Source organism: Peromyscus californicus, unplaced genomic scaffold (assembly GCF_007827085.1).
Source record: "Peromyscus californicus insignis strain IS unplaced genomic scaffold, ASM782708v3 Scaffold_15__1_contigs__length_86483966, whole genome shotgun sequence".
NCBI lineage: Eukaryota > Metazoa > Chordata > Mammalia > Rodentia > Cricetidae > Peromyscus > Peromyscus californicus.
The window spans coordinates 78,907,834-78,927,739 of record NW_026294447.1 but is presented as its reverse complement, the minus strand read 5'-3'; the positions used below and the strand labels follow the sequence as shown (position 1 = coordinate 78,927,739).

The 19,906-nt window shown below is 52.9% G+C and overlaps 1 protein-coding gene across 4 annotated transcripts in view; it reads left to right on the top strand.

Annotated features, from left to right (window-relative positions):
• Positions 1–19,906, top strand: part of Plekhg3 (pleckstrin homology and RhoGEF domain containing G3) — a 43,715-nt gene that overhangs the window by 16,973 nt on the left and 6,836 nt on the right. For 2 of the 4 annotated variants that reach the window (XM_052739543.1, XM_052739541.1), the window contains exons 2-15: positions 8,135–8,524; positions 10,260–10,357; positions 11,580–11,649; positions 11,930–11,976; positions 12,078–12,228; positions 12,469–12,600; positions 12,769–12,951; positions 13,115–13,207; positions 13,478–13,564; positions 13,784–13,817; positions 14,168–14,266; positions 18,232–18,270; positions 18,686–18,705; positions 19,258–19,614. In XM_052739543.1, the coding sequence (XP_052595503.1) occupies positions 8,174–8,524; positions 10,260–10,357; positions 11,580–11,649; positions 11,930–11,976; positions 12,078–12,228; positions 12,469–12,600; positions 12,769–12,951; positions 13,115–13,207; positions 13,478–13,564; positions 13,784–13,817; positions 14,168–14,266; positions 18,232–18,270; positions 18,686–18,705; positions 19,258–19,614 (1,761 nt within the window). In that variant the 5' untranslated portion in view covers positions 8,135–8,173. Of the gene's footprint in view, positions 1–2,309; positions 2,415–8,134; positions 8,525–10,259; positions 10,358–11,579; positions 11,650–11,929; positions 11,977–12,077; positions 12,229–12,468; positions 12,601–12,768; positions 12,952–13,114; positions 13,208–13,477; positions 13,565–13,783; positions 13,818–14,167; positions 14,267–18,231; positions 18,271–18,685; positions 18,706–19,257; positions 19,615–19,906 lie in introns of those variants that run through there. The other 2 variants (XM_052739544.1, XM_052739542.1) reach the window with 2 other exon arrangements.

The following is a 19,906-nucleotide window of genomic DNA, read 5'->3' as shown; positions in this document are numbered from 1 at the left end:
ACCTTGATCCCTTTAAACCTAGAGATGAGGGGCTGGAGAGAAAGCTCAGTGGTTAGAGCACTGACTTGGGTTCAGTTCCTAGTATCCACATGGTGGTTCACAACCGTCTGTAACTCTAGTTCCAGGGGATCCGATGCCCTCTTCTGGACTCCATGGGTGCCAGTTACACAAGTGGTACACACAGACATACATGTGGGCAGAACACACATACACATAAAATCAAAATACAAAAAAAAACATTTAAACCTAGAGACGAGAGAAGTGGCGGCTTCCGGGCACTTTAGATAGGTTTGCAGTTGCCTCTGGCATGGCCTTCTGGGACCTTGCAAGGCTGCTTCCAAGGCCTCACCTGCTTCCCCTCTTGGTACTTTGTATCTTTTTCTGCATGGTGACAAGGTTTGCCAGAAGCTGTACTGACTAACCCCAGCTGTGAGCAAAAGTAACAGCCCTCCTCTGTGTGTGTGAAACTTCTTGGTAGGTTGCTTTTTTTTTTGGAATATTTATAGGGAGGCCTTATCATTGCCGCCCAGTGTCTAGACTTGACTGCTCTCGTCTTAACTCCAGTATCTGATGACTGATCACTGAGTCTGTGGCACGGCAGGGCAGCCTCTGCGAGGCTGACGAGAAAGGTTGCTGGGGTGAGTGATCAGTCACTGATGCTGGCTGTGTCTGGGCTCATGGGACTCTTGCTGGCGGTGACTAATGTGAACACTTCCGGGAGGAACTGGCTTCGGTCTTGATCTCAACCACTGTGTAGCTTTCTCCTGACTCTGGGAGCGGTGAGAGGTGTTGTAGGTATGATTTTGCAGTTCTCCCGGTGAGCATTTATGGAGCACCTTCTGGTGTCTTGCCCCGTTACAGACAGTCCAGAAGAAACACTTGTATCAGCTTCATGGGCCAATGGGTCAAGTGATACCCGGAATCATTAGAGTGGAAAGAAACATAATAGTTTCCTACTTCTGCTGTAACACACACACACACACACACACACACACACACACACACCCCTAAGCATTAAACTTCATTTTTTTTTTTAAATGTGTGTATGAGTGTTTTGCGTGAATGTATGTCTAAGGTCACCACACGGGTGCTGGGAACTGAACCTGGGTCCTCTGTGCAAGCAAGTGTTCTTTGTTTTGTTTTTGTTTTTGTTTTTCGAGACAGGGTTTCTCTGTGTAGCTTTGCGCCTTTCCTGGGACTCACTTGGTAGCCCAGGCTGGCCTCGAACTCACAGAGATCCGCCTGGCTCTGCCTCCCGAGTGCTGGGATTAAAGGCGTGCGCCACCACCGCCCGGCAAGCAAGTGTTCTTAATCACTGAGCTCTCTCCCCACCCCCGACTCCCCAGTCTTCAAGTTAGGGAGGTCAGATTTTACTCTGGGCCCATGGGGTTGTGTTCCAGGGGCTGCTGTACCCCTTGACTTGTGAGCACCTTCCTCTGTGATCAAAGACAGCGGCATAGCCTCTCTCCATCTCGGTTTCTGACTATCCCATTCTCATCCTGTAGACTTCTGACCCAGGCTTCTGCGGGGTGCCTTTTGCAATTGTGCTGGGCCCACTGAGATAATCCAAGATCATCTTGCTTCCTCAGAATTCTTTATTTGGTCACGTTGTGAAGCACCTTTTGCCGTCCAAGGTGCTATTGGTGCCGAGGATTGGGGTGTAGATGTCTTTGGTGGGGGACAGTTTTTGGCCAACAATAGAGTGTACACTGGTGGGGATTAGAAATGGTCGAAGCGGATCGATTCTGAAAGCAGTGCTTGGGCTAATGTTGAGGGAGAGGGTCTCGGGACCTCCCAGTTTGAGAAGAAGCATTCTGAACACAGGCTTAGGTTGTGTGTGTAGGGGCAGTAGGAAGTAGGAGAATTCCTCCCCCTGAAGCGAGATGCCAGGGGCTTTCCTTCCCTCCGAAGGCCAAGCTGAGTTTTCTGGACTTCAGTCAGAAGGCCCAGACAGGCTTCCTCTGGAATTCAGGTGGGAGTACTCCGCTGCCATGGCGACCACTGTCCTGTTCTTCCTGGCAACTGTGGTCCTGCTGCCCTCCATCCAGCCAAGGGCTGCTGCTGCTCTTGGGTGGTGGGAAAATAGATTCTCCAGGGAAAATGAGTTTGAGCCAGCTGGGCTGCCTTTGGGTGGCCCAGAAACCCCGGTCACACTGTTCACACAACCTCTCCAGAACACATTGCTCACATTGAACACAGTCACTCCCCAGAGAGCGTCTCGGGGCTTAGGGCCCCCCGGGAATCTCTAGGAGGCGTGGAATGGGTGGAATGGGCCCATGAGCAACACACACACTGGGCATGGTTACAAAAAGCCACACCTCCTCAGAGCCCTCCCTCCCCTGAGAACCTCGGAGGGATGTGTGTAGCTTTAAGAACAGACTGGCAAAAGCAGGGCTCCTGGGAACACTTAGGAAGTAAGTATGGTGTGGGGTGTGTGCCGGGCTGTGGGGCGAGCACAGCCCAGTGGTTTGTGAACCTCGCTTGAGATCTCTGAGGAAGTTCCCACTGCTCCTCGCCCTGTTTGAGTGGAAAAATTACGGCTGTTCTCTGTTGCTTCCTCCTGGCATCCTCTCTAGGGAGGTTCTGAAAGTGGAGTTGGGATGGCTCTGGGGAAGGTCAAAGGTCCTTTGGCTGCCCTGATCTTGAGAGTTTGGGATGGGAGGCCAAGAAGGCCAGTGGATGGAGGCTGTACTGTTGTCTCTGGGGAAGGACTGCCACCCGAATGTGAAGGGGCTGGATGAATTCTCTCCCCAAGGGGTCCCATGGACCAGTTACCTTTGGAGGCTCTCCCCCCCAACTCCTTTTCTCTGTGCTGCTGGGTAGGTGTGGTACCCACCCTGGGGCTTCTGCTCTTAGGTGAGGGGCGGTAGGTGAAAGGGTGATGTTAGTCTTTTGGAACCAGAATATTTTCAGGGAGTCTCCAACCTCTCCACCTGCCAGACTTGGGGTTTGTCCCAAGCATGCGCTTTACCTCTCCCACCAGAGAGGGACAGTTAGAGGGAGTGTGGCCAGTTCTTAGGGCTCTCTCCAGGACCATCGACAAGAGTTCCAGAAGGCTCCAGGAGGCTCCTCTTTGGGAGGATCTGTTGTGGAGGGAAAGATGGGTCTTAATTGCCTCAGTGAGAAGAGGCCTGAGGGCAACAGAGATACTGGGGATGTCTGGGGACTCAGGGGGCTCCCCCTTTTGGGTCAGATTGAGGGCACAGTACCAAGGCATAGTTGGAAGGGAAGGTGTGGGACTTGGCTCCAGTCTCCTGCTGGGAATCCAAGCGGCCTGGCCTGTTGCAGCCTGCCTGCCTCCTTGCCTGGGGAGACTCAGGGGAAGGTCCTTGGGAGGTGGAGCACACCCTTTACACATGTGTTGGTGGAGGAAGGGAGTAGATACATTTCAATTTAGATATAGAAGGAGGGAGGAAGTGGAAGGGAGGGAGGGAAGGAGAGATGGAGGAAGGGAGGGACAGATGGTGGGTGGATGGGTAGGCTTTTCTCTTCCTGTCCCTGGATTCTTTGAGGAACTTCTCAAAGAGGACTTCATAGTGTAGGACTTGAGGTTCAGTTCTCTAGAAGGCTGGTTTGTGGATTGATAGCTGACGAGGTTGACTCATGGTCTCTGCAGACTTGACGGTGGTGGGCTAGGTGGGCTTGACTCGACCGCTGCTTCCTCTCTTTCCTCAGTACCTTGTCTTAAAAGGCAAGTTTGAGCCTGGCAGTGGTGGTGCACACTTGCACGCCCTTAATCCCAACACACGGGAGGCAGAGGCAGGCAGACCACTGAGTTTGAGGCCAGCCTGGTCTACGGAGTGAGATCCAGGGCTACACAGAGAAACCCTGCCTTAAAAAATGAAAACAAACAGAAAAGACAAGTTTGAGGAACCAAATTCTTGGTGAATCTTGGGTGGTGGGTGCTGCTCATGGGGTGGGAAGGAAGGACAGGTAGCTCTGCTCTCCATGGGGAGCTTTGGGTAGGCTTTGGCTTCGTCTGTGCTGTACACAGGCAGTGACATGGGGTGGTCTCTTGGAGTAGGATGTGCCCTCTCTGTCAGTACCCTGTGGTCAGCGTAACCGTTCACTCTGGAATCCTGCTCTGCTGTACCCACCGCCACTCAGGGTCTTTGGACCTTTCTTGGCCTCCTGCCTAGGAGAAAGGACCTTGTGATCATGGGTAGGACCCTAGGTCACTGCAGGTCTTCTTTTGTCAATGCAAAGTCCGACCCTGGGAATCCTCTGCTCACTGCTTCCCTGTGGCCCATGACCCTTTGATCCAGTCTGTATTGTCCCATCTTGTTCCAATGCTAGAGTAATCGCCAGAGGCCAAGCCACATGGTGCAGATCCAGACTAGTCTTCTCGGTCCCTTGGATGGGCACCCAGGCCTCAGGCTTTCTGGTTTTCCTATGTCCTTGTAGCGTATCCTACATCAAAGCAGCAGCATCCAGAGGTCGTGACTAATGGCTGCGCTTGTGGCCCTGACAGGTGTGAGGTCCTTTAGGGAGGTAGCGGCTGTGAGAGTATGGGGGCTGGAGTCCTCGTGCCCAAGTCTGGTGTGGCTCCACACTCAGTGAGCACCCACTGCAAGGTGTTGTTAAGGACAAGTGAGACTTAGCGCCCTACAGCGCTTAGACCATTGAGCAAGTGGCCGCTCTGTTTTGTTTCAGCTCCAGGGGCTTCAGGCAGGTATGCCTGAAGCTTTCAACAGGACAGCTGGGTTTGCAAACGGGAAGCTGTATTTAGCTAGAGAAGTGGGGTCCTTACGAGTGGCTCTCAGAAGGTACTTTTCAGATACTAACCCCCGATAGTGTGTGGGGGCAGAGGGTGGGGCTGTGGTGACTCTTTTGCTATAAGGCTTATTATGATGACCTGGCTGGCTGTGAAATCCTTTTGGGACTTGGGTCTTTTCCATTTCGACTCCCCACAGGAGCTGACATGACCCCAGGGCTAATCTGGGAAAGATCTCTGGCCTTAAGTCCTTGCCTGGTTGTTTTTCCAGCTGGGACTGATGGGCTGGAGGTCAAGGGCAGAGCAGAGTTTGGGCCCAGTCTCCATGCAAAAGAGTGCAGCTAGTTAACATGAAGGTTCTGTGAGGGAGGGAGCAAGCAGCCGCAGCAGCACACAGGCTCCTGAGTGCTCCCCCTAAGACTTAGCTCCCTGCATTGTAGGCAGAGGCAATTACCAGCGACAATCCTAGAGCTGCCCTGGGCCCTTCACCTGTCATGTGACAGGCTGACAGAGCGCACCTTGGAGTGCTCTGTATAAAATCCCTTAGCCGAGACCCAGTGACAAAATGCTGACCTTGAGAAGGGCCTGGCTGGGTTAGTGTTGGACCATAAGTGGGTTCTGAATGTGCTGAACTTTTGGCTTAATAAAGCAATGGGCTGGCATTATGACTCTGTTGGTAGAGTACTTGCCTAGCTTTCCCAAAGCCCTGGGGTTGAGCCCCAGCACCCCATAAATTAGGTGTGGTGGCTTGTTCCTGTAATCCCAGGAGCCAGGAGGTGCAGGCAGGAGGATCTGAAGTTCAGGGTCATCCTTGGCAGTTGGAAGCCAGCCTTGGGTATTACAGACCTCGTCACAAAAACGAGGAAGAAACCTTGTCAAAAACATCAACTTTGTTTGCCATTGCTACTCACCAAACTGGTCCTAGTGATCCCTGCTTGTGTAACTGTTAGCCCCGGGCAGAGGGTCTCAAGCTAATCACAGTCACACTTGTGCATAGCAGAGCCCTCCAGGTTTGCTGCTTATGGGGAGGTTCCTAGAGAGAGAGAACCTCTAGCCTGAGAGGGGAAGGTTGAGTACGACATGGAGTAGGTATGGAGTAATGCAAGAGGCGGAGTCCAGAGACCCTGGTTTCCAGGTAAGGGCAGACACAAGAAAACTGGCTGGAATGACGGCAGCACTTTCTAGATCCTGTTGGCCAGGGCTGGTCTGGGTAGCCTGAGTCCTAGGTTAGAGTCAAGAACACACGGACAGTAGTGGTGAGAGAGGTCTCTAGGGTCTCTCCTCCTCCTCTTCCTCCTCACCAAACTAGTCCCTAATGATCTCTGCTCCTCTTCTTCCTGCTCCTCCCCTCCCAAGCAAGGGAGGATTCTGGCAGCTTTGGTCCCATGGGTAGGCATGAGGTGTTCTCTCTCTCTCTGGAGTGGGCTGTGAGCAGTACCATCTGCTCAGGGAATAAAGTCCACCTGTGGCTGTGTTTGCCTCACCTGGGCGTAGCTTCCTGCCTTCTCTGTCGCTCTGCCCAGCTGTGCCAGAGCCGAGAGGAGACTCAGCTGTTGCTCAGCCCTGGGGAATTTCCTGGTGTGGCTGAGTCAGGGGCCCCTGCCTACACCAGGTACCTGGGAATGGGGTAAGGGGTCAAGGTGGCTGGGTTTCTGGCGTCCTTTCTCTTCCCTCTCAGTATGGAGAAAGTGTCAGGTTCAGGGGGAGCCACTGGTGTGCCCCAAGTTTTCTGGCGAGTATTCCATGCTGGTTGTAACACTGTAAGAGCCTGGGCTGGTGGAACGGTTCCGTGGGTGGCATTTCTCTTCCCTCTTAGTAAGGAAAAAGCGTCCTTCTGCCATGAATTTCGTGTCTGGAATTAATGGCAGAAAGAGAGAACCAACTTCCGCAAGTTGTCCTCTGACCTACACACACACACACACACACACACACACACACACACACACACACACAAACATAAATACATTTTAAAAAAAGAGCCAGCTCTTGGCTTGACCCAGCATGGACCCAGACAGGCAGGCACGTGGGATGCGCATTTTGATCACTACCATTATTATCATGTAGTGATGGTGTGTGGAGTGTTCACTCTGCCATGCACCGAGCTCCGAGGGCAGGCAGCAGGTTGTATCACCTTGAGGACGTAGCTCCGGGGTACACTCTCTGTTATAGGTAAAGCCCCGAGAGGCCAAGCACCTTACCCAAGTGGCAGTGCTGGTTTGTCTAGTTCGTTCTCTCTCTCCTCTCTCTCTCTCTCTCTCTCTCTCTCTCTCTCTCTCTCTCTCTCTCTCTCTCTCTCTCTCTCTGTCTCTGTCTCTCTGTCTCTCTCTCTCTCTTTTAAATAATAGATTCTAGATAGGGTCTCATGAAGCCTAGGCTAACCTGGATCTCACTGTATGGCTGAGGATGACCTTGAACTTCTGGTCTTCTTCCATTTCCCGAGTGCTAGGATTACAGGTGTGGACCACCATGCCTGTGGGTTGTTTGTTTTTCGTGACAGAGTTTCTCTGTGTAGCTCTGGCTGTCCCAGAACTCTCTCTCTGTAGACCAGGCTGACTCTCAACTCACAGAGATCCTCCTGCCTCTGCCTCCTGAGTGCTGGGATTAAAGGTGTGTGCTACCGCCCCCGCCTCCATGCCTGGTTTTACGTGATGCTAAGAATTGAACTTATAGCCTTGTGCGTGCTAGGTGAGCATTTTAACAACTGACCTGTGTATTCTCAGCCCCTAGAGCTGGGTTTTGAGTTCTTCAGAAGGTACCCTAGACCATCGTGTTGGCTTAGGTGGCCCCTCTGCTCTTCTGGAGGCTCCAGTTTCTGAGGACTCACTGTCTCCTGGCGTAGACCACCTGTCTCCACCCTGGGAAAGACAGAGGTCGAGCTGCTGGGGGATCCAGAAAAGCAATGAGCATCCTTGCCAGTCAGTAGTCGTATTCTGAGCGAGTGGCCTTCCTCGGGCTCTGTTTTGTTTTTAAAATTACATTTATTTATGTGGGTGGTGGTTGCACACGCCCATGGCACACATTTGGAGGTCAGAGGACACCTTGCAGGAGTTGGTTCCCTTTTCTCATCACATGGGTCTCAGACGTGGAACTCAGGTTATCAGACCTGGTGGCGGGCGAGTGCCTTTCCCCGCCACGCCATCTCACCGACCTTATTTTTTAAAAGTTGTGGTAAAACGTACGAAAGTGAAAATTTACCATCTTAAGCGTTTGCAAACGTAGTTTGGTGACGTTAAAAGTACGTTCAGTCCTCCCCACCTCACTATCCGTTCTGGAGCCGTTTCCATCCTCTCAGAGGGGACTTTGCACCCACTCTCAGTGACTTCCCATTCTGCGCCCTCCCTGTCTCCGGCTACCTCCCTTCCTCTTTCTGATTCTGCAGGTGCTCAGAGCTTGACCTTCCATCTGTCTGTTTTGCTCCAGAATCTCCCCGAGGTGACAGTCCCAGGCAGCGATGCCAGGATGCCCGTCTCTACTGCCCTCCACCAAGATGGCAGCCAGGAGCGGCCACCGAGCCTGATGTCCACCACTTCCTCATCTGGCTCCTCTCGTGACAGCCACAGTGCCATGGAGGAGCCCGCCAGCTCAGAGGCTTCAGCCCAGAACGGGACAGGCTCCCCTTGGGGCCGGCATGTTCCCAACAGCAACAACAACTCCAGCGGCTGGCTGAACATGAAGGGACCCCTCTCCCCATTCAACGGCCGAGCAGGGACGGGTCCTGCCCATCACAAGCTCAGCTACCTGGGCCGGGTGGTACGAGAGATTGTGGAAACAGAGCGCATGTATGTGCAGGACCTGCGGAGCATTGTGGAGGTGAGTGCTGAGGCTGGGAGGGGCTGGCCAGCTCTTCAAGAGGCCCGGGATTCTGGTCTCCAGTGGCCCAGCTCTTTAGTACAACCCAGCTCCACCCCAGGATGAAAGGCTCTCGCTGGCACATCTATCTCTGTATATCTGCCTCCCATGGGGCCATGAGGAAGCTTTGGGGACCTGCCTGGTGGGGACTGTGGCCTATCATGTTTCCTTATGATACCAAGCCACATTTTACCACACAAGTAGGGTAATAGAATTTCTTATAGGTGTTTGGGGAGTGGGCATTGTGATAGCAAATGGAGGGGCTTTAGCCTGACTAGGGGGACCTAGGTACCGTGCAGGGATTAAACCTGGGCAGGTACAGTCTGGTTCCCACTCTGCTGTTTCATAGCTGGAGCCTTGGGCCTGGGCACAGTGTCTGGAGCCTCAGGTTCTTTGCCTGCAAAATGAACAGGGCTGGCAGAAGTACAGCCTTTTATCCTGTAAGGCACACAGGGAAATGTACCTGCCATTGAGGACCCCTCTGCCTGGTGGGGAAGCCCGGGTGTGAGTCCATTAGGGCTGTGTAGCAAGTTGCCACACTCCTAGTGGCTTAGAGCACCAGAAATGAATTCTCTTTCAGATTGTTTGTTTTCATTAAGGAAAAAGTGTGGGCTGGAGAGATGGCTCAGTGGTTAAGAGCACTGACTGCTCTTCCAGAGGACCCGGGTTCAATTCTCAGCACCCACATGGCAGCTCACAACTGTCTGTAATTGCAACTTTAGGAGTTCCAACACCTTCACCCAGATACACAGGCAGGCAAAAACACCAGTGCACATAAAATTAAATTAAATTAAGAAAAAAAAAGTGTAGGCTGGAGAGATGGCTCAACGGTTAAAAGCACTTACTTGGCTGCTCTTCCAGAGGTCCTGAGTTCAATTCCCAGCACCCACGTGGTGACTCACAACCATCTGTAATGGGATCTCTTGTCCTCTTCTGGCCTGCATGAAGACAGAGCAGTCATATACATAAAATACATGAATAAATAACTCAAAAAGCTGTGCGTGGTGGCCAGTGTCCAGAGGGAGTGTGTATGTGTGCACAGAAGAGTGTGTGTGTGTGTGCGCGTGTATGCGCGCACGTGTTGTGCCACAGTGCCCGTGTGGAGGTCACAAGACAACTTTGTGGAGTCACTTCTCTCCTTCCGTCTTTACGTGGTTCTAGGGATTGAACTCAGGTCACTAGGCAAAGTGCCTTTACCTGATGTGCCGTCTCTTGGTTTGGTTTTTTGGAGATAGGATTTTTCTGGGTAGCCCAGGCTGGCCTTTAACTCAAGGCAGTTCTCCTGACTCTGCCTCCCAAGTACTGGGATCGCAGAAAACCAGAGCTAATTTTCTCTGTTGTCCTTTGGCCTGTGGCTACGTTGTCCTAACCCCTTCCTGATACCTGCTTTACTCCTGTGCCCTTTTCTCTTAGAAGGACACCCGCCGTTAGACCCAGAGCCTCCTTAAATATCAAATGATGTCATCTTGAGAGGCTTAACTAATGACATCCACAGAGACCCTGTTTCCAAATAAGGTTATGTTCCAAGTTGCCAAGGGGATGTGAATTTTTGGGTAAATACCTGCAGCTCAGTACGGTGGACACTGCCTGTGAAATCGTGTCATAGCTATAAAATGCAGTATGGATTAAAGTGTGATGAGGGGTGTTAGGTGATCAAGCCAAGAGGTGCAGGGTCCTCATACCTGTCTCCATGTAGGACTACCTCTTGAAGATCATTGACACTCCCGGGCTCCTGAAACCAGAGCAAGTCAGCGCCCTCTTTGGGAACATAGAGAGCATCTATGCACTGAACAGGTATGTGCTAGGCCTGTTCTGCCCTGGGGCACACCTGGGAGCCTAGATGTCTGGACACTTGGGCTGTGACATGTAGGCTTGGCTGCAGATCATAGCACTATGCTGGAGAGGGCAGCCGCTGACCTTTCTAGGGGTTTCTAATTTGAAGTCACGTGTTTGCTGGTTCCAGCACCTTCTGGGTCTTGTGCACACTGCTAGGCCTTGCACACTTGTGTTCTTCCTGTGGGGTCTCTCTTCTCTATATCACCTCACACATCTTATCATTTATTTCTCTTCCTTCCCACTGATCCCAAGGGAAGTAAGGACTCCTTGGAGGGCTGACCTGTAATAGCAGTTCTCAACCTGCGGGTCACGACCCCTTGGGCAAACCTCCATCTCTAAAAAATATTTATATTATGATTCAGAACAGTAGCAAAATTATAGTTATGAAATAGCAACGAAAATAATTTTATGGTTGGGGGGGTCCCCACAACATGAGGGACTGTATTAAAGGGTCGAGGCACTGGGAAGGTTGAGAACCGCTGTGTTAGTATGTCCACAGGCCAGGCCAAACAGGCTTGCTGAGTCTGTGAAGGCTGAATCTGCTGCCGTGGGACCACAGCTACTCAGACCAGGGTACTGTCAAGAGAAACAGAGCGCTGTTGACGGGACAGGAGGACTCTTCCCTCGGGTCCCCTTGTAGCTGGAGGAGTCTGGGCAGTGTGTGGGGAGGAGAGAGGGTGCAGACAAGACTAAGGAAGGTGTGGGGAAGGCAGCTAGGGAGAGAGGAGGGAAACAGGTGGAGGAGGCAGGGGAGTGCCGGCTGCAGTATGTCCTCAAGTCCTCCCCCCAAGATCAGAGCGCTCAGCCTCACCCTGTCTCTGCTCCCTGCACTCTCCCGTCTGGGAGCGTTCTTTACTTCTTCTCCTTCTCTTTCTTTAATCTCTGCTTTTGTGTGTTTGACTCCTGCCCACAGAGGAGCTATGTCCCCTCCCAAGGTGGGTACCGGTGTCTCCTCTTCCGATGCTGCTGGCTGAGCACGTGGGTCTCCCTGGTTTTGTGGCATGCTGGGCGCTTTCTGTGGTTGCCGCCTGGGGCAGGGTTTTTTCGGGGTGGAAACCCCGACTCATCGCATGACACCAGGACTGGCCGTGATCTGTGTCTGAGGAGGTGGGCAGGGGGTGTGTAGCTACAGAGATGACTACAGACGTGGGGGTCTAATGCCCTCTCTCCCCTCACCCAGCCAGCTTCTCAGAGACCTGGACAGCTGCAATAGTGACCCTGTGGCTGTGGCCAGCTGCTTCGTGGAAAGGGTAAGAAGGACTGGGTCCTTGCTCCTTGTCCTGGGTTTCGAGGATAAAAACTCCCAATGTAAGATGGCACTTGAGTGCTGGGGATCCCTGTCCAAGACTGTTGGGTGGATGGGACTCCCTAGACAAACAGATGCGAAGGTGGCTCTGTAGGTTCTCAGGGATGACAGTGTCCTCAGGGGGTCAGGAACCTACCTACCTGTCCTTTGGTCCCACCATGTTTTCTGGTCAGATGAGAATCTCCCTGAAATCATTGTGTTTTTCCTCCCTGATTTTTTCTTAGAGCCAAGAGTTTGATATCTACACTCAGTATTGCAACAACTACCCCAAGTGAGTAACTTTGGGGAGAGGGGGCCATTTGATGAGTATGGGGCTTCTGCCTCCTCCCCAGCCCTTCCCCAGATGGTAACTCCCACTCCTACCCCTCCCAGCTCAGTGGCAGCCCTGACAGAGTGCATGCAGGACAAGCAACAGGCCAAGTTCTTCCGGGACCGGCAGGAGCTGCTCCAGCACTCCCTGCCTCTGGGCTCCTACCTGCTGAAACCTGTCCAGCGCATCCTCAAGTACCACCTGCTGCTCCAGGTAGCTCAGGGCTTCTCCCCAGGATGGATGTGTGCTGGGGTGCGGGGTCCTCAAGTACCACCTGCTGCTCCAGGTTGCTCAGGGCTTCTCCCCAGGACAGATGTGTGCTGGGGTGCGGGGTCCTCAAGAACCACCTGCTGCTCCAGGTAGCTCAGGGCTTCTCCCCAGGATGGATGTGTGCTGGGGTGCGGGGCAGAGCCCTGGTGTTGGTTTTGCTCAGACGCTTGTCTTCTTATCCAGGAAATTGCCAAACATTTTGATGAAGAAGAGGATGGCTTCGAGGTGGTAGAGGATGCCATCGACACAATGACATGTGTGGCCTGGTACATCAATGACATGAAGCGGAGGCATGAGCACGCAGTTCGGCTACAGGTGCTCCGGGGCTGGGAGGTGACAGGGCTTGAGAGAAGGAACATTACCACTGTGCTCAGCTGAGTTGAGGGGTGGTCTGCGGAAGCCTTTGGGGTAAGGTCTCTGTGACCGTCCTGGGGACAGTGAGGCCTGATTCTGGGTGTTGTGTGTGTGGGGTCTCTGCTGCAGGAGATCCAGTCGCTGCTCATTAACTGGAAGGGGCCAGACCTGACCACCTATGGAGAACTGGTCCTGGAAGCCACCTTCCGCGTGCACCGCGTACGCAACGAGAGGACTTTCTTCCTCTTTGACAAGATACTGCTCATCACCAAGAAGCGGGGCGACCACTTCGTCTACAAGGGCCACATTCCGGTAACTAAGCTCTCCTTGCCTACGCTGCCTTCTCTTTTCCCTACGAACCCCAGCTCCTCGGCTTCCTTCCGGCTTCATCGGGCTCCCGGGCCATCCCCTGAGACTGTCTCAAGGGTTGGGGTCCCCTTCTCTCCTACGTCATTATCTTGTCCCCTGCCCTCAGTGCTCCTCGCTGATGCTGATCGAAAGCACCAGAGACTCTCTCTGCTTCACCGTTACCCACTATAAGCACAGCAAGCAGCAGTACAGTATCCAGGTGAGGAGCGGACGACGCAGGGGGCTGGGGGACCGAAACTTCCAAGCACACGTGTGTGTGGCTCCCTGTGCCCTGGCTGCCCCCACGCCCTAATGTCTTCACCTGTAAAGTGAGAGCATCACGGGTACCTCTCCGAGGTGTGGAGATGCCCTCACAGAGCCCTTCTTCTCCCCCTGCCCCGCCCCCACCCCCTGTAGAAAAGGCTGGCTCTGCTTAGGTAGTTTTGACTCAAAAGAATAAACCCTGCTCCTTCTCCTTGGGCCCTCCCAGGCCAAGACAGTGGAGGAGAAGCGGAGTTGGACTCACCACATCAAGAGGCTCATTCTGGAGAACCACCATGCCACCATCCCCCAAAAGGTTGGCTTCTAGGGTACTTACTCTCAGACGGGCTTCAGGGAAAGCAAGTCCCCTGACCCAGCTCCCGAGAATCTGCTAGAGCTTTTTCTCCCTGGCTCTGGTGGACAGCAGGTGTTGGTACAGCAGATATCTGTGATATGACATGACACCGTGTGAATCCTCTGGTGGGCATGCGAGGCACAGTCCGGTGCTTACTATGTATGTCTCCTTCCCTTCTAGGCCAAGGAAGCCATCTTGGAAATGGACTCCTATTGTAAGTCACCACGTTCCTGGCCATTTTGTCCCTAACTGTGTGTACATCAGGCGATATCTTGGGAAAACCTTGTTTGGTACTTTTGTCTAGGAATAGGAAGGATGTTGGGGGGACTCTTTTCCATCAAGGGCTGGGGGTCATTTGTGTAACTAGTGACATGTTCCTGCTGAATGGCAGGATTCTCGGTGCCTGGAGCCCCCAGTTGCAAGAAGATGGAAGATGGGGGACCTCCAGAGGCATGCAGGACCATCTGAGGCTGGTGTGCGTGGAAGATGTGTGATCTGGTCTGGGCAGCATCTAGATAGGCTGCCGGGGAGCCAAAAGCCTGATTGTCTCTCTCGTGGCTACAGATCCCAGTAGGTACCGCTGCAGCCCAGAGCGGCTGAAGAAGGCGTGGTCCTCCCAGGATGAGGTGTCTACGCATGTGCGCCAAGGTCGCCGGCAGTCTGGTAAGAGAACGGCTTTATGGAAAAGAACCTTCTTCAGGGGGTCCTGGCCCAGGCAGGGGATCATCTGCGGCCACACAGTGGGGTGCTACTCTCTTCAGAAAACTGGGGAACACGGCAGGGTGGTTGGTGGACATCTGTGGACCATTTCCTCTCTGTGCCCATGCTGCCCTCCACCAGACACTTCCTGGGCCTCGGCTCACCGGAGCTGTCCGCCGGTTCAGGGGCCTCGGGATATTTGTTCAGTCAGGACTTGGAGTCTCTTCTTAGCCACCCAGACCTTCTTGCGTTGCTGCTCAGCCAGGAGTAGCGCTTGGGCCTCAGATGCTCCTGGAGTGACAGAGTGGAAGCCGGTGGGAGGAAAATAGCTTAGACCAAGTGGCACCAAATCCAGACGGGAAATATTTATTTTGGGCCATTCCATTTTCCTCTCCTGGGTTTTCTCCCATGACGGAATTTGCTAATGTGCTCTTGGGGTTATTAGAATGAAGTGTCTGTTTAGAAAGAGAAAAACCTTGCTTTTTTATTCTTAGCCCCGAGGGATGGCGTGGTCGGGGGTGTTTCTGTAGCTGATTTTACTTTTTTTTTTTTTTTTTTTTTTTTTTGGCTACACTTTTCTCTGACTTACCAGTAAGTCTGAGGCCCAGGGACAGACCTGGATTAAGCTGTGTTGGAGTCTGGAAGTGAGACCCACGCGACAGTAGTTTAGAGCAGATGATTTCAGACTGAGATGTTGTTTCGGTTGGATTCACGAGTGCGTTGGGTCTTGATGGGCCCCCACCTGCAGGGTCCTTCAGCACTTGTGATTGACACCTGGACCTTTGGCCTTCTAGAAGGTGAAGCCAGGTGGTCTCTGGAGAGTTGTCGTGTTTACAGTGTTTGGTGTTATTCCAGGTGGCTCCTTTTTTAGGCTAACTCGGTTTGGTTATATAAATTTTATGGTTAAAAACCTCAAGCTAGGGTCTTGCTTTGTTGGTCTCTGGCCATCTGTACTCTTCCCTTCTATAATTCCCTCCCTTTCTCTCTAACGTCCCCCCCTTAGCTTGCTATAGCTCAGCACTGGGAGAGTCTGGCACATGGAAGTATTCAGGCGGCAATGGTAGTTGTTCCAGTTTCGTTTCTGGGGTTGTGATAGAAATACTGTGTCCAGAATCACCTGAGGAGAGGATTCATTCGGCTCACACTTCCAGGTCATAGTCCATCATTGAGGGAAGTTAAGGCAGGAACTTACAGCAGACCTGCTTGTTATTACACACATTGCCTGTGACCAAGGAATTCACAGCCAAGACGTACAGCAGGAACCATGGCGGATGCTGCTTGCTAGCTGACTCACTAAGGCTCATGCTCAGATGGCTATGGACAGCCTAGGGAACAGAGCCTCCCACAGTGGGCTGGGTCCTCCCACATCAGTTAGCAGTCAAGACAATCCCTCATGGACGTGCCCACAGACCAACCCGATAAAGGCAGTTTCTCATTTGAGACTTTCAAATGATTCTAGGCTGTAACAAGTTGACAATTAATGCTAACTAGGACAGTAGTGGTGGTGGTTCTTAATACTATGGTCTGTCATGACATCAGAATCAGAACTTTAGCGCTAAGAGATAGAGATATAGCTCAGTGCCAGGGCACTTGGCTAGCATACCGATGCCCTGGGTTCAAGTCTTCAGCACCACAACAGACAAAAAGTACCTCCCAAACCAGAAAAGCACCCCTACACACACACACGCACACGCACACACACACAGCTCTGAGGTACAGCTATGTGAATGTACTTAAAGCTGTTAAAGTGTATACACAGGGGATGTGTATGGTGTGTGAATTATAGCTCAATAAAACTGTTGTCTCTCCACCTCAAGACTTCAGCCATCCAGGGTGGTCAGGAAATGAGCCAATAGGCTAAAATGTCTATCTGGCTGAGATTTTAGCCTGTGAATACTAAGAGAGTTGGGTTCTCAAAGACTCATTCATTTTCCTGCGACATGCCTCATCTTCTGGAACCTTCTAGAAGAGTTGTGTTTTTTTTGTTTTTTTCCTTTTCTGGGGCTGATTCTTCTTCAATGCCACGGATGGCGTGTGAAGCTGCCCAGTGTGGTGTTGGTGTTGGCACTGTGGGTTGCCATGGCGATGGCCTGCCTTTGAGGTTCATGTTCATCATGACGTTCTTTCGTAACAGCGAGGAGTGTTCATCCTCCTTGCTCTAGCATGTTCTGTATAGTGGCTCCTCTTCCTCCTGTGTGGTGGAGATCATTTGGTGGGTTTGTAAGAATTGTGTGAGAAGAAGGACTCCAATCACATGCTACAGCCTAGATGCCCAGGCTGAGCCTTGGGGGCTTTGACTCTTCCTAGACAGCTGTGACGGACAGACAAGTCCACTTTGGGATTAGTAAAACCTGTCATGGCTTTTAAATTCTTAAATATTCTTCTTATAAGCTTTCAACAGAAAGAATAGAATATTTCTCGCTTTGTCGCATTTTACAATCTTTAATTTTTACTGCACGTGTTTCTGTGGGTGTGTCTAATGTGCATGCTCAGGTGTGGTGGCATTTGTGTGGAGGTCAGAGGACAACGTTTGGGGGTCAGTTCTTTACTTCCAGCCTGTGTGTCCTGGGACCACACTCAGGCCGTCTGGCTCAGCAGCAGGTGCCTACTCTGATGAGCCCTCCCTCTTATTTTAAAATCAGCTGAGTGGGGTCTGGGGAGATAGCTTAGTTGATAATATACTTGTCACATGAGAATGAGGACCTGAGCTGGCTCCCCAGTGCCTGCATGAAAAGTCAGACACAGTTGTATGTGCCTCTGATTCCATTGTTGGGGAGTTAGAGGCAGAAGGATCCCCAAGGCTTCCTGGATAGTCAGTCTAGCTGATTGGTGAGCTCTAGACTTAAGTGAGAGACCCTGCCTCAAAAAATAAGGTGGGGAGCTCCTTATTGACCTCTGGTCCTTCGCATGTATACAAATAAATGCCCGTGCATACATGAACACAAAAGAACAAAAATTCAGTTAGGCGGAAGATGTGGCTTAGTGGGTAGTGTTCATCTAGCGTATGTGAATCCCTGGGTTCAACCCCAGCACCACATAAAACAGGTGTGCTGAGGTACTCCTTGGCTACGTATCCAATTTGAGGCCAGCTCCATGAGACCTCGTCTTTTAGAAAAGCAAGTAGGAGTTAGGTGGATGTAGATCAGGAATGTGCCGATTGCGTTTGTCTCAGTGGGTCCCCTGTGAGGGTCAGCTGGAAGACCTCTGTAGACTTTGCTGTGATTCTTTAAGTTTATAGAAAATCGGGGGCAGTCCTAAGCTGTCACATTTCTGTAAGGCAGCGGGTAGGGGTGGGCTGAGGGCTCTGTAGAGAGGAGACAGAGTCCTCTTATCCTGCCCCTCCTGTTTCAGGTCTGTCCCCAGAAAGGCTGGAGCACAACGAGATGACACCATGAGCCTAATAGTTGTGTTTTGTGTCCCCAGAGCCCGGTTATACCCTGTTCAGCAGGGCAACACTTCCCAGCAGGCAGCAAGGATTGGAGATGCCAGGCCTTAAGGGCCGTAGAAAGTCGGGTGCGACCTCTGCTTCCCGGCTTGCGTGCTACGAGGGGCTTGGTGTGGGGCACAGCTGTTGTACTGGTGTGCTGCCTGGAGCCAAGAGAGAGGGGCTTGAGATGGACATGTGGCTAGTGGCTAGTTGGTCTGAAGTGGGTAGCATGGGGCCTATCCCTTCCAGATGACTCCATAACCAAGGCCTTCCTGGCATACTAATACAAGGACTGAGCAGTTCGCTGTGTGCCACAGAGGAGTAGTGGTGGTTCAGGCCCCATCTGGGGCCTCAGTGACACCGTGGAGAAAGCCTCCCTGAGGCCTAGGGTGGCTGGGGGCCAGCTCGAGTGGACTTTGGGCCGGTGGCGCTGTGAGCTTGGGACCCAGGTCAGGGGCAGCAGTTTCTTGGCCTGTGCTAACTGCCCGTTTGTGTCCTTCAGAGCCAACCAGACACCTGCTCCGGCAGCTGAATGACAAAGGTGAGTGTGTCAGACGCGCAGGCGGGGATCCCTAGGTGGGGTGGGAGGGGGAAAGCAGACAGTAAACTGCTGGAGGGAATGTGACTTCAGTTCTTCACCCCGATGTCTGCAGGGAGCCTTGGCTCCCCTGCCCACACCCCGTGCCCGCCCGCCCTCCCGCCCGCCCTTCCTTCCGCTGCAGTGGGAGCCCAGCGGCTTGCACAGACCTGCGCTACTCTGTGCTGAGCTCCTGAGCTGCCAGCCATTCCTTGGAAAGCCAGGACTGGGTGAGGGGTTCAGGAGTGTAGGGCCCCCCCTCCCCGTGAGGCTTCCCCAGGGACTCTGGTCTCTCTAAAGCGGCTCTCTCTCCTGTTTCCTGATACCCTCTTCCATGCTTCTCCCATGGTGTGCTTGGACCATGTGGTGGTGTCCGCAGCCAGAGCAGCAGGAATGAAGGTGAGTACAGGGGCTCCGAGGCCAGGGAAGGGGGGCTGGAAGGAGGGAGTGTGGGTGGCACTGCCCAGATCGGTCCCTAGGGACCCTCTCATATCTTCTCCTTCTCGCTGCAGTCTGTGGTGCCTGCTTGGCCTGTGCCCTCCTATTTTCCCCTTGGGATATATAAGCTCCTTTGGGGTACTTTATTCCCAAAGGCCTCAGCCTTCCCACATAAAATGCCCCACCCACTCCAGAGGAGGCCAGCGTTGGGCATTTAGGAGTAGTTTTGTTTTGGGTTTTTTGTTTGTTTGTTTTGTTTGTTTTTTTGAGACAGGGTTTCCCTGTGTAGCCTTGGCTGTCCTGGAGCTGGCTCTGTAGACCAGGCTGGCCTCGAACTCACAGAGATCCACCTGCCTCTGGCTTCCCGAGTGTTGGGATTCAAGGCATTGCACCTCCCCTTCTCCCCTGCCAGGAGTAGGTTTTTCTATGAAGCCGTTTCTGGTCACCTCCGGGGGGGGCGCGGGGAGGTCGCCCACCAGGCAGGTCACAGGGGGTTCTTGTGCTCCGAAACAGCATGCAGGCAGTGCCGGAGCCCTCCTGGACTTTGAGCAGCCGCCCCGTGCCCGGGGCCTGCATCCAGAGGCTGAGGGGGCTGCCACGGAGGAGCTGGAGGAAGAGGAGGAGATAGTGGAGGAGGATGACCAGCAGCAGCAGACCTTCCCAGTCTCCCTGGAGGACTTGGCAGGGCATGAAGGCAGTGAGAAGGTGCCTGGGCCAGAGCTCCCAGGCTCAGAGGAGGAAGAGGAGGAGGAGGAGGAGGAGAGTCTAGCAGTGGCCGAGCAGGTAGCTGACTTTGCCAGCTCCCTGCTGGCTGCCCTCCACTGCTGGCACTATCGGGCCAACGCTTTACTTTTCTCCCGGGGTGCTATGGTGAGGTGTCTCTTTGATCTCCCTTCTTTTTTGCATGCTGCCTGGCATGTGCATGTCCTTCTGAGAGTCCCTTCCTTTGTCCTCGCCACCCTCACCCCACCCCGTTCCTTTCCCCCCAACTGTCAGCACTTCTTAACTCACTCACTGTCACGCTCTGGTGAGCCCCTGGCATGCACTGTTCTAGGACTGGGTACCCACTGGTATACTACCCACTGAGCAGGACTAACTGGGTGCGGGGAGGGGAGAGCCAGCATCCATTGAGTGAGAAGGTCACCTCACGGCATCTGGAAGG